Here is a 13,004-nt window from a genome sequence, read left to right as displayed (position 1 = left end):
CCTTGGGTGATATCATTTGATCAGCCTCCAGAACAGAATAACTTGTAAGGGGGAACATAAATCCCCTCTGTGGGATCTAGGAGTATCCTTCCCTGGAATTTTTTATTTTTAAATATTGGTATTTGATGCCTTCCAAAGGCAAAGGGGAAAAATCACTCTTCAGAAACCTTTACATTCTAATGATAACTTCTACCATGGTAGGAATAGGTGAGCAATATTGGAGATAGGGATAAATTCAGCGTGAAACAGCAAGGAAATCCCCCACTCCCTCCCTGTCCCACATGCACTAGGCCTGCTTCCTCTTCTGCCCTGCATCATTTATACCTATGCAAAGTGAGTGCAAAATGAAACCCAATCATTATGGAAGCATTTTACACATTTATTTGCTCTTGTCATGCACAGGTGCAGCATTGTGGCACAAGAAGCAAGCCAGTGGAGAATCAGCCCTGTTGTGGGTGTGGGTGTAATGCACTAACTTATTTCTGTGTATTTTATTGTAGTATTTTGGCATTCAATTTTCTATTACTTTGGTATTTTGTCTCTTCCTATGCCATGTTCTCTTTCCTGCCCTCTACTTCTATCTCCCTTGTTCCCCTTCCCCTTTTCTCTGACTGTATTCTCCTCTACTGTCCCCCATGTCACATCAAGGATAGTATTATAAATGTATTGTGTTTGGTAAGGCAGAGTGTTCTGATCGACTCTGGCAAGAGTATAGAAAAGTGACTGTGGGAAACCTGAAAAGACCAAGACATTCTGAAATAAAAGGACAATGGGAGTTATGGGCCTAACTCACTGAGGCACTTTTATAACTTCCATGAAGCATCTGTCTGTATCTTTAGCAGTATCTAAACACCTTTGTAAATCTGGCCCCAGGTCAGATGTCATTAAACTTGCAAACTGCTGGGCATTCTGGAGGACAGCTTTGCTCTGGCTATCGGCATTAGCTCTGTTTTTGGAAAGGTGAAGGAAACCCTTCAGAAGCAGCTTGTTTCAGATACGTACTTGGGTCCTGAGTTTTCTCGTGTTAGATACTGATCACTCTTTTTGTAAGACACTTTCACTTTTCCCACAAGGCCACTGCAAATTGTCTGAGTGACTGTCCTAGTTTCTGAGCTTTTTGTCAGGAACAAAAGCACAAAAACACAATATCAACAGCATGATTTAATTTTTTGTATGTATTGGCAGCAAAATAGCTGTCCATGTTTGCCAGCCCAAATATTACATATACACTGTGGCTATTCAGGCCAACATAGACAGTCAGCCTAGCTCACAGCAAGGATCCAGAACAGCTTGTAGGGCAGCTTTTAGCAAAATAGCTGCTAAACAATGGGAACTGCTGGGACCATGAAGAGCCAGATTAAGTTTAGAGATATAGACTGAAAAATAAAATGAGGCCCACTTTGATGCTCCTCAAACCAAGCACAGTGAATCCCTAGACAATTTGATTTTATGTCCAATCTGTTCCATGAGTCCGTGGCCATGGATTTGGCCACAGAATCTACCTCCAGTCATGGAATTTGGCTGCAGAATACACTTCCTTTTTTTAAAAAAAGCGTACTGAAGCGTGTGAAGACAGTTTAAATGTCAGTGTTGTTAATTATGCCATTACGGATCACTTTCTCAGAAACATGCAGCTATTATGTTTATCATTGTATTCAGTGGCAGATATTTTTGTGGATAGTGGAGCATTATTGGGATGGGAAACAAAAGTTAATTGTATCCAAAAAGTTTCAGGTCACCTCTCCCCTTATTACACAAGGAAGAAATAAAAAGAAAATGCAAAGCTTCTGTAATCTGCCGCTCTGTGTGTATTGCGCATTTCCCTCTGTGCCTGATCCACAGAGCACGCAAGACCATTACAGTGCCCAGCTATGGAGTTTGGATCCTACAACTCTAGAATCTCATGCTATCAGCTTTGGAGGTCCCTGGTTGACAGTGGAGTTTGGTATTTTCTTTAACGCAATTTTGTTTGTTTACAAGGAATGTACAAAGTCCTGCTTCTCCAAATGCAGGAGGAACCAAAGTCAAAAGGAGAGTTTCTTTGCTTACAACCTGAAGCCTCTTTAGCCAGCACGAGACCCAGAAGCTCCCTCTCTAGCTTCTTCAAGGGTCATACACAATACTGGTCTATATTGTCTGTCTCTAAGTCTTGCTTCAGTTTGTCTGTTCCTGTGTCTCTGTGATGGGGTATACAAACCCCATACTATGCCGAAAGGGGTTAAGGGCACTACTCCTCCAGCACTGCAGAGCATGCTCCAGCTGAAGAAGTGTTTCAAAAGGGAGCAACCCAGCTGGCAAAAGGGGCAAGGCTGGGGGGGAGAACAGACCTAGCCTGATGGCTCCAGTCCTGACAAAGGAGCTGGAGAAGCCTTCCTGAGGGAACAGACTATAAGCTAAGCCTGGTTGGGGCTGATGGTTTGGTTAGTAATCAGGGAGGGTAACTCAGAGGGTACCTTCAGGGGCTGGGCACTGTTGCTTTTCCTAGGGCCCTGGGTCGGAGCCTGGTAGAATGGGTGGGCCTAAGATCCTCTACCATTGTCCCCACTGTAGGAGGGGCTTGAATCACCTGTATACCTCACTGCATTTCTGAGATCAGGTCTACACTATGAACTTACATTGGTATAACTACGTTACTCAGGGGTGTGAAAAATCTACACCCCTGAGTGACACAGTTATACTGACCTAACCCCTGGTGTAGACAATGCTATGTCAACAGGAGGGCTTTTCCCATCAACACAGCCACCGCCTCTTGCAGAGGTGGATTAACTATGCAGACGAGAGAAGCTCTAGCACTAGGTGTGCTAACCACTAGGCCCCAGCCCACCTACGCTATTACAGTCTGTCAATTTCGGTCTGCTCTCCAGTTTATCTTACCCTCACACACACACACCCCTGATCAAACAATACGCAGTTGAAAACCTCTGCCCACATGGTGCTACTATCTGAGCAGACTCCATTATGCCTTGTTTTAGGTCAAGATCCTTCAATATCTCTTACAGCTATCTTAAATGAAGACCACATTCAGACCCATCAGTTTCAACAAAGTTTTAATCCAGCTCATAACAGTACATTGAAAAATATTCCATAATTAAGATTTGTACTGGAACCAACAAAAATAAATAAACTTGTTTACAGGGCTTGTACACCCCACAGTAAAGTCTAATTTCCCACCCTGTGTTTCAGGGTAGTCTGGCCTATTGGCCTGGGTCAATGTGGCTGCCATTGCAGTCGGGGCTGTGTGGCCTAACGGCCAGAGTCAATAAAGCAGCCCCTTCGTCCAGGGCAGTGGGGCCTAATGGCCAGAGTCAATAAAGCAGTCCCTTCGGTCGGGGCAGTAGGGCCTAACAGCCAGGGTCAATCAGGTGACCCACCTCTGTGGGGTACTGTGGCCTACTGGTATACTGGGGGAGTGGGGCACTACCTAGGGATGTGTGGCACCCAGGGTAGAGGGGGTTGGGCCAACCTGCTCTTCTGAGCTCCAGCCCAGGATCCTGGCAGCGGCGAGGGTGCTTCCCACCAAGTCAGTAGGGATCCTTCTAAAACACACTGACTGATTCCCCAATTCCCCCACTGTAGCAAAGTTTAAGTCCCCTGAGCTGCTTCCTACCTCTTTTCCCAGTAACGAAATCCATAGCTCTCCCAGGTCTCTGGGGTTGTCGGCTACTGCAGCTCCTGGTGACTCTGTTCCCTCTGGACTTCCTTCAGGCGGTGTAGCATCTGCCTGGGTTGTGGTATTCTCGGTCTGCACGGTCTGGGGCTCTGGCCTCTCACAGGCCAGAGCCTACAAGGTACATCCTCTCTCCTCAGCAGTCCGCCCCAGCTAAGCTGGGCTGCTCTCTCTTGTACTCAGGCTGCAGGTGGAGCATGCCTACTAGAGCTGAGGGGGTGTGCCCTCTTCAGCCCACAGTCTGGGATTAACATCCGCCAGACCAGTACACTTTGTACACCCTGTCACAAATCTATAAAATGCTGGACTGGTTGGATTATTTATTTAACTAAGAGCCACTATATGTTGTAAAATTCAGCAGGTAAGACACAGAAGTCAGAAATGCAGATTACATGGAGCCTCAGATGTTAGTGCTTATCATCTATGCTTTCTCTGCACACACAACTTAAAAACAAGAGAAGTCTGAAGTCTTTTATCTCCTCAAATGTGTGTGTACTCTGGAATTAAACTAAAAATGCTAGGAAGGGCAAAATTAGGGATACAGCCAGAATAACCGGTGACTAATAAATCTTGGCTTTTAATACAACCTTTATTTAAAAGAGATGTAGGAATCATAGAATCATAGAATATTAGAGTTGGAAGGGACCTCAGGAGGTCATCTAGTCCAACCCCCTTCTCAAAGCAGGACTAACCTCAGCTTTATCATCCCAGGCAGGGCTTTGTCAAGCCTCAGTTTAAAAACCTCTAAAGATGGAGATTCCACCACTTCCCTAGGTAACCCATTCCAGTGCTTCACCACCCTCCTAGTGAAAAACTTTTTCCTAATAGCCAGTCTAGACCTCCCCCACTGCAACTTGAGACCCTTGTTCTGTCATCTACTACCATTGAGAACAGCCTAGCTCCATCCTCCCTGGAACCCCCTTTCAGGTAGTTAAAGGCTGCTATCAAATCCCCCTCATTCTTCTCTTTTGCAGACTAAACAAACCTAGTTCCCTCAGTCTCTCCTCATAAGTCTTGTGCTCCAGCCCCCTAATCATTTTTGTTGCCCTCCGCTGGACTCTCTCCAACTTCTCCACATCCTTTTTGTAGTGGGGGGCCCAAAACTGGACACAATACTCCAAATGCGGCCTCACCAGTGCCGAATAGAGGGGAATAATCACTTCCCTCAATCTGTTGCAATGCTACTACTAATGCAGCCCAATATGCCATTAGCCTTCTTGGCAACCAGGGCACACTGCTGACTGATATCCAGCTTCTTATCCACTGTAACCCCCAGGTCCTTTTCTGCAGAACTGCTGCCTAGCCCGTCAGTCCCCAGTCTGTAGCAGTGCATGGGATTCTTCTGTCCTAAATGGAGGACTCTGCACTTTACCTTGTTGAACCTCATCAGATTTCTTTTGGCCCAATCCTCAAATTTGTCTAGGTCACTCTGTATCCTATCCCTACCTTCCAGGGTATCTACCACTCCCCCTAGCTTAGTGTCATCTGCAGACTTGCTGAGGGTATAATCTAACCTATCCTCCAGATCATTAATGAGAACTCTCCTGTTGAAATGTTTGTGTTAAAACAGTGAAAATTGGTGCATTTTAGAACTAAGCTCTCTACAATTGGGCAAGGGAGAAGGATCACATCACCTGCAGAACAAATTTACATTAGGGAAATTTGCTACAATACTTACTACTCTGATCCTATAAAGTTAAAATAATATTAGCTGAATATTATGAAAATACAGTATGTAGTGAGATTATTTCTAAAGGCTTGATGCAAAGCCTATTGAAGCTGACAGAAAGACTCTTTTAGATCAGGCCCTAAATGAAGATCCAGTTGCCATTCATGCACTCCTAAAGCCACTCCTCCCTCATCTCATGGGTTTCTTTAGTTCTACATGCTGATAGTGCTTTGGTCATGTAACTCTGGGAATTGGACAAGTGGAGTTGTCCCCTTTTATCCAACTGCTCTCAAACATAAAAGAAAGCCCACTCATATTCAATGAACCTAGCTCTTAAATGCAAAGGCCCATATTCTTCCCTGATTTAGACCTTGTATGATTCTGGAAACTTCAGTGGGGCTGCAAGTGGTATAAATCAGAACAAAATTCATCCAAAATCTCAAGTGTTGGTAGCGAACTACCATCAGCAGTTGTCACTACTCTTGCTTCTATAAGCACTCATGTGTTAACCCAATTGTTAGAGATCTACTGCATCTGCAATGGCTGCTGGCCCACACTGTAGGTGCCCATCAAATCTCAATAAAGTTATTAGTATAGTCTCCTTGCCATTTTTGCTACAGCGGATTATGCATGAAAATCAAGAGACACAATAGTTCTAAGGGATCAGGAGCATCACTAATTTTTCTTTGGCTCAAAAAGATTTACTCACTTCCTTTATCAGTCGCCACTAACACTTGACTTCTCACTCGCTCTTCATTGCCATTCCATTTCATTTTATATTTGGTAAAATACCTAAGATCCCTAGTAAAATTTGTATTTGTCTGGAGACCCAGTGAAAAACTTTTTTCCCAGCTGAGCTGATCTTGGTCTGCTGTAAACCAAATGAAAACTCAATGACTGCAAATGGCTCTGGTTTTATAAATTAGTTATCACGTGACCAATTAGTATGTCCAACAGGGTACCTAGGTATTATGGAGACAGGTGAGTGAAATGTGGATTTCTTTGGGAAAGTAGTCTCATTCTTTGTGCAATTTGCCTGAGTACATGTTTATTTATATTATAACAAAACCACAGATAGCATTCCATTTCCATTTTTTGCCAGAAACTAGTAGAATGTGATTTTCTTGTAAGCTGTAAATTAGCAGTGCGGAGATGGACTATTCCAAAACCAGACAAACACTCTGATCTGGACTCTGAAATAAAAAAATACAACTCAAATTACAGAATCACAACTCACCTGCAATTGACAGGCCTGAAACTGTAACACTGATTTTAAACACTGTTGTATGTAAGGTACTGCAAGTTTTTGGCAGCAGGTTACTGTTGTAAAATGTTTCTTCTTTCATATATATAAAACAAAAACCAACAAATTAAAAATCTCTGCCTATCTAATCAGACAGACAACTAGTAAAATAGAACACTCTTTTGAAAGCATGTTGGGAGACCATGCAATCTAGATCAGTTTGTATCACATTCAGAACCAGACTTGATTCACAACCCCAGAGTAGCTGGCTGATTCTTCCTAAATGATCACAGTGAAATAGTTAACTGTGCTGTAAACATTAGGATTCAGAATTAAATTCGCATCCTCTTAACTGACTTCACGACTCTCTTAAAGATATTGGTTTTGTCTATCTGTAGTCTCCGTGTGAGAACACTGCATCAGTTCAGATTTGGAAGATTTTCTTTAGATAAAGAAGGCTTGAAAATTAAATGAAATCTTAAATTCTGTGGAAACTGGTGGGGGTCACTACAACAGTGTTAGTTCAGTGTGGTGTTGTGCATTGGCTCAATCCATATCATGTTTAGGATTTTAAAAGTGTGAAGTATATATGCCTATAATCTAAATCAAAACAATCTGAAAACTTTAATGACAAGATATGCATTCATGGTCTATACATATGTATTTTTTGCAGAGCCAAGGATGTTTGCATTGCTTTACATTACAAGTTTTGCCATCTATACAAGCGGACAACCTCTTCACAACCAGCTCAAAGGAGAAAATAACTACATGAGATATATTTGTAGCATTCCTGGCTTGCCGGGCCCTGCAGGTCTCCCCGGAGCGAATGGATCACCAGGACCTCATGGGCGTATTGGTCTTCCAGGAAGAGATGGTAGAGATGGTAGGAAAGGAGAAAGAGGTGAAAAAGGGAATGCAGGTATTGAATATTTATTCTAACTAATGGGAAAAAAACAAAACAAAGAAACCAAGAATCTCTTGGAACGTATTTCTTTATTTATTTTTGTTTTATTTGGCAGTGTCTTCCTGATCATAAAATACTAGCAAATGGAAATGTAAGATAATGTTATTATGTATGTAACAAAAAATTACAAATTGTATCAGATTTAAACCCATAAAACAAGAACATTAAGTGTCCAGGATGAAACTTTATTATTATTATTTTGTTTTATTTTTTTCCTAAATAAAACTATATTAAGGTGGAGTTAAGGTTGCAAGTATCTATCATTAATTTAAAGTTAAAACATTACAGGGATGTTGTAATTATCCCAAAAACAAACATTACAAGCACACGTAATTCAGACTTAAGGTGAAACTTAAAAGAAATCCAAACAAGTTAAGAAAAGAAATGCAGTTAGGGCACCCAAGCTACATTAGTTTCATCCTGAAATGATGCCATGTAATAGCCATGACATTAAGATTAGAGTATCATAGTTTTGTAGTTCAGTATTAGATTAAATTTATTTTTAAAGACACATTCGATTTTCTATTTTTTTTTCTCATGGTATCAAGTTCGTTTAGGTGCCTTAACTGAGCTTTTCCAGACCTTAACATGTTTACTTTTTTGGGGTCTACTCACCTGTATGAAGTTACTCATGTGGTTAACTGTTTACAAGATCAGGGCCTAAAGGAAAACACATAACAAAATAAGTAATCATGGCAAACAGTGTGTAGGAGATAGGAGGAAAGGAGACTCTATGTTTAAATGTAAGGTTTCACAGTTACAAATAGTAAGTTATTATGTGTAATTCATGATCCTCAAAATGTGTACACCCTTTTAAACACTTCCCTACCCTGTTTGTATCTAAAACATCCCTACTCAGCCAAAGGCCGTGGTCATTTCTGTGTAATTTTTTTTTCTTATTACTGAGTCACTCCCCACCCCGTCCCACCATTGCCCATTTGCCTGTTGATTTAAGTCACTTTTTAACATTTATTTTTTTAATTTTGATATAAAATATCACCACATTTGTCTGGGTATTGCTTCTTTTTTGTTACATAAGGTCATCTTTTGTTTTGGAGACATCCATCTTGAGATTTTTATTAAAAAATTGAACAATATAAAATTTACATGGCACACATTCAATGGATTAAAAATTGGCTAACAGGTAGGTTTCAAAAGATAATTGTAAATGGGGACTTGTCATTGAGCAGGTGTGTTTCTAATGGGGTCCTGCAGGGATCGGTTTTTGGCCTTACGCTATTTAATATTTTTATCAATGACCTGGAAGGAAACATAAAATCATCATAGATAAAGTTTGTAATGACACAAAAATTGCAGGAGTGATAAATAAAGAAGAAGACGGGTCACTGATTCAGAGTGATCTGGACTGATTAGTAAGCTGGATGCATGCAACCAGTATGTGTTTAATATGGCTAAATGTAAAGGTATTCATCTAGTAACAAAGAATGTAGACCATACTTATAGAATGGGGGCCTCTATCCTGGGAAGCAGTGACTCTGAAAAAGATTTGAGGGGGTCATGGTGGATAATCAGTTAAACATGAACTCTCAGTGTGGTGTTGTGGCCAAAAGAGCTAATGTGATCCTGGGATGCATAAATAGGAAAATCTGGAGTAGGAGTAGAGAGGTTATTTTACTTCTATATTTGGCACTGGTGTGATTGCTGTTGGAATACTGGGTCCAGCTCCGTTGCCCACAATTCAAGAAGGATGCTGATAAATTGGAGAGGGTTCAGAGAAGAATCACTAGAAGGATTAAAGGATTAGAAAACATGCCTTATAGCGATAGATTTGAGAACACAATCTATTTAGCTTAAGAGAAGATTAAGTAATAACTTGATTACAGTCTCTAAGTATCTACATGGGAAACAAATATTTGATAATGGATTCTTGAATCTAGCAGAAAAAGGTATAGCATGATTCTACGTCTAGAAGTTGAAACTAGACAAATTCAGACTGGAAATAAGGCATACATTTTTAATGGTGAGAGTAGTTAAACATTGGAACAATTTACCAAGGGTTGTGGTGGATTCTCCATCACTGACACTTTTTAAATGAAAATTGGATGTTTTTCTAAAAAATATGCTCTAGGAATTATTTTGGGGAAGTTTTATGGCCTGTGCTATACTGGAGGTCAACTAGATGATGACAGTGGTCCTTTCTGGCCTTGGAATAAATATGTCTTTGAAAACATACGTAACTATTATAATATACGTATAGTATCATATAGACATAAGAAAAGTACAGTTTAACAGATCAAGTACAGTTGAGAGATATGGTTTAATACCTGATTTTCAAATGTCTATGCTGTACAGTAACTGGAAGTTTTAAAGAGTTTCTAGTCTAAAAAATATAAGTTATTTCCTGTCAATAGTGAAATAACTTACTAATAGAATTTTAAAGTTCTTATGGCTACATCCTGTCATTGTTCTGCACACAGAACTTCCATTAAGAATAATGGGAGTTTTAACTTTAAATGCCAGAATAAGTTCCTTAGTATTAATATGACATTTCATCCCTGTTTGACATGTGATGAATTTTATGCATTTTCAGTGCACACATACAAAAATTATAGACATGTTTTTAAAATCCCAAATTCCATTCTAAGTGTGAGTATTTTTTAAAATCTGGCAAGGATTACACCAAACTAATTTCATTATGTATTTGATTTTGTTCAAGCATATCCAGTAGCTCATGCAGTCACTTGGTTTGCCACCTACAAAGAGATTGTATATGTAATAATTAATTAATATAAAATGTTTTTCAAGGTTTAAGAGGCAAGACTGGACCTTTAGGAACAATTGGAGAGAAAGGAGACCAGGGACAGTCTGGTAAAAAAGGACCTACAGGATTGGTTGGTGCCAAAGGTGAAGTGGGTCCAGTTGGACCACCTGGACCTAAGGGAGACAAAGGAGATCGAGGAGAACCAGGTGTACCAGGGATATGTAAGTGTGGAAGGATAGTGCTGAAATCTGCCTTTTCTGTTGGCATCACCACAAGCTACCCGGAGGAAAGATTACCAATCGTATTCAATAAAGTCCTTTTCAATGAGGGTGAGCATTACAATCCTTCCACAGGGAAGTTTATATGCGCCATTCCAGGGATCTATTACTTCTCTTATGATATCACCTTAGCAAATAAGCATCTTGCAATTGGGTTGGTTCATAATGGGAAATACAGAATAAAGACATTTGATGCTAACACAGGAAACCATGACGTAGCTTCTGGATCCACAATAATCTATCTTCAGCCAGAAGATGAAGTGTGGCTTGAGATCTTCTACCATGACCAAAATGGTCTCTTTGCAGATCCCACTTGGGCAGACAGCTTGTTTTCTGGATTTCTTTTATATGTCGATACAGATTATCTTGATGCCTTATCTGACGATGATGAACTGTGATGAGGGAGGTGTCCAAACATCTCCAAACAAACTAGACAATCTGATACAGGATTTGGTTTGGAGTGTATAGGAGAAAAAACAATAATGATATTTGATATGATGATAATAATGATATTTTTGTTTTGATGGGATCATAAATCAAATGCAGAAGAATGTTTCCAGCATCTATGCAGGACACTTTACCAAAGAGCAGGGATAACAAAATGAATAATATACTAATGAATGACTGTGTCACTCCAGACCTGAATCCTCTTAAAGGTTATGTTTATAATAATATTTAAACAAATTTAAGGTTCTGTACATCAAATTTTATATAAATATATTGAGTTGTAAAATGACTAGTAGAATGATATTGACTTATTAAATATCTGAATATTTGTATTTGTTATTAAAGGAAAATTGAATGCCTGACACCACCTTGGTCATTCTAGGGAGGTAAATATATAAAAGATACAGGTGATAAGAAATTTAGAAAGTGGAATGGAATAATACAGTAATTGCCATTTCAGGATAATGGACCCTGAAAAGGCCATTACTTTACTTCAGTCAGATACCAGCTCTAACAAAAGACATATAGGTCCAGATGACTTCTGAATGGAGCCTTGCAGATTTACACCATCTGAGAATCTGGCTCAATTACATTAATTAAAAGGAGACCAGAACCAATGGTCTATATACAATAAATGGATTAAAAACTGACTAACTTAGAGAACTGAAAAAGTAACTAAATGTGGGTGTTCCTAGTGCAGTCCTACAGGGATCTGTTCTGTCCGAATGTTTTTCAATCTCTTTTTCAGTGACCTGGAAGAAGATATAAAATCACTTCTGGCAAAGTTTTCAGATGACATAAAAATCAGCAGAGTAAAAATAATGATAAGGATAGGACAGTTATACAGAGCAGTTTGGATCCAATGATAAGTTCGGCTCATCTGCACAATATCCATTTTAATACAGCCAAATGTAATGTCATAATTCTAAGGGTGGGGGGAAGGAATAGGCCACACTTACAGGATAGGGAATTGCCTTCTGGAAAGTACTGACTCTGAAAAAGACTTTTGGACCATGACGGATAATCTACGGAACTTGAGCTCCCAATGCAATACTGTGGCTAAGAGGGCTAATGTGATCTTGAAATGTATAATAAGCAGGGGAATATCAAATAGGAGTAGGAAGATTGTAGTACCTCTGCATCCTGATGAAACTTGAATACTATGTCCAGTTCTGGGGTCAACACTTAAAAAAGATACTGGAAAGGGCTCAGAATGAGATACAAGAATGATTTAAGTTTTGGAAAATCTGCATTAAAATGAAAGATTTAAGAAAGTCAACCTGTTTAGCTTATCAAAGAGAAACTTATGAGGTGACTTTACCAGTCTTTATCTACCTGTATGGGGAGAAAATTGCTGGTAGTGGAGGGCATTTTACACTAGTAGACAAAAGCATGACAAGATCTTTTGGCTGAAAGCTGAAACTAGATAAATTCAGACTGCAAGAAAGGCACAAGTTTAAACAGTGAGAGTAATAAATGATTGGGGCAACTTACCTAGGGTTGTGTGGGTTCTCCATCTCTAGAAGTCTTTAAAATATGATTAGATTTCTTTCTAAAAGATATGCTCTAGCTCAGCTAGAAGACATTGTCTCGATGCAGGAATTATTGGGCAAAGTTGTCTGGACTGTGTTATGTATGAGGTCAGATTAGATGATCAAAATGGTCCTTCTAGCCTAAATATATCCTAGCTTCATTGAGGTCAGTAGCAAAACTCCCATTAACTTCATTGGCAACAGGACCTGACTCAAAGCCCTTTCAATTAATATTGCAGTTTCTTTAAATCTTTCTCTTGGTAATTACATGGAGACATACAGTAATATAGTAATAAACTATAGTAATGGGTTTATTTGCAAGCAGCAATACATGCTCATGTGAAGAGCTGATCAAAAAATTCTCTCTCTCTTTTTTTAAAACATAGAATTGGGTTTTCAACTAAAAATTTTTCAAGGAAAGTGTCTGCTTTCCATTAAATTGTTTTGGTTTTTGGACAAAAATTATTTGGTTTTTTTAAACT

The 13,004-nt window shown here is 39.6% G+C and overlaps 1 protein-coding gene across 3 annotated transcripts in view; it reads left to right on the top strand.

Annotated features, from left to right (window-relative positions):
- C1QTNF7 (C1q and TNF related 7) overlaps positions 1–11,340 on the top strand; it is a 76,672-nt gene extending 65,332 nt beyond the window's left edge. For 2 of the 3 annotated variants that reach the window (XM_067530311.1, XM_067530310.1), the window contains 2 exons: positions 7,253–7,498; positions 10,310–11,340. In XM_067530311.1, coding sequence (XP_067386412.1) covers positions 7,261–7,498; positions 10,310–10,941 — 870 coding nt within the window. In that variant the 5' untranslated portion in view covers positions 7,253–7,260 and the 3' untranslated portion in view covers positions 10,942–11,340. Of the gene's footprint in view, positions 1–7,224; positions 7,499–10,309 lie in introns of those variants that run through there. The other variant, XM_067530309.1, reaches the window with a different exon arrangement.
- The last annotated feature ends 1,664 nt before the right edge of the window (positions 11,341–13,004 follow it).

This window comes from Emydura macquarii, unplaced genomic scaffold, assembly GCF_026122565.2.
Source record: "Emydura macquarii macquarii isolate MOO-44397 ecotype Brisbane River unplaced genomic scaffold, CSIRO-AGI_Emac_v2 contig_3062, whole genome shotgun sequence".
Taxonomy (NCBI): domain Eukaryota; kingdom Metazoa; phylum Chordata; order Testudines; family Chelidae; genus Emydura; species Emydura macquarii.
The sequence above is the reverse complement of the archived record's forward strand: the minus strand, read 5'-3'. Positions and strand labels throughout refer to the sequence as shown.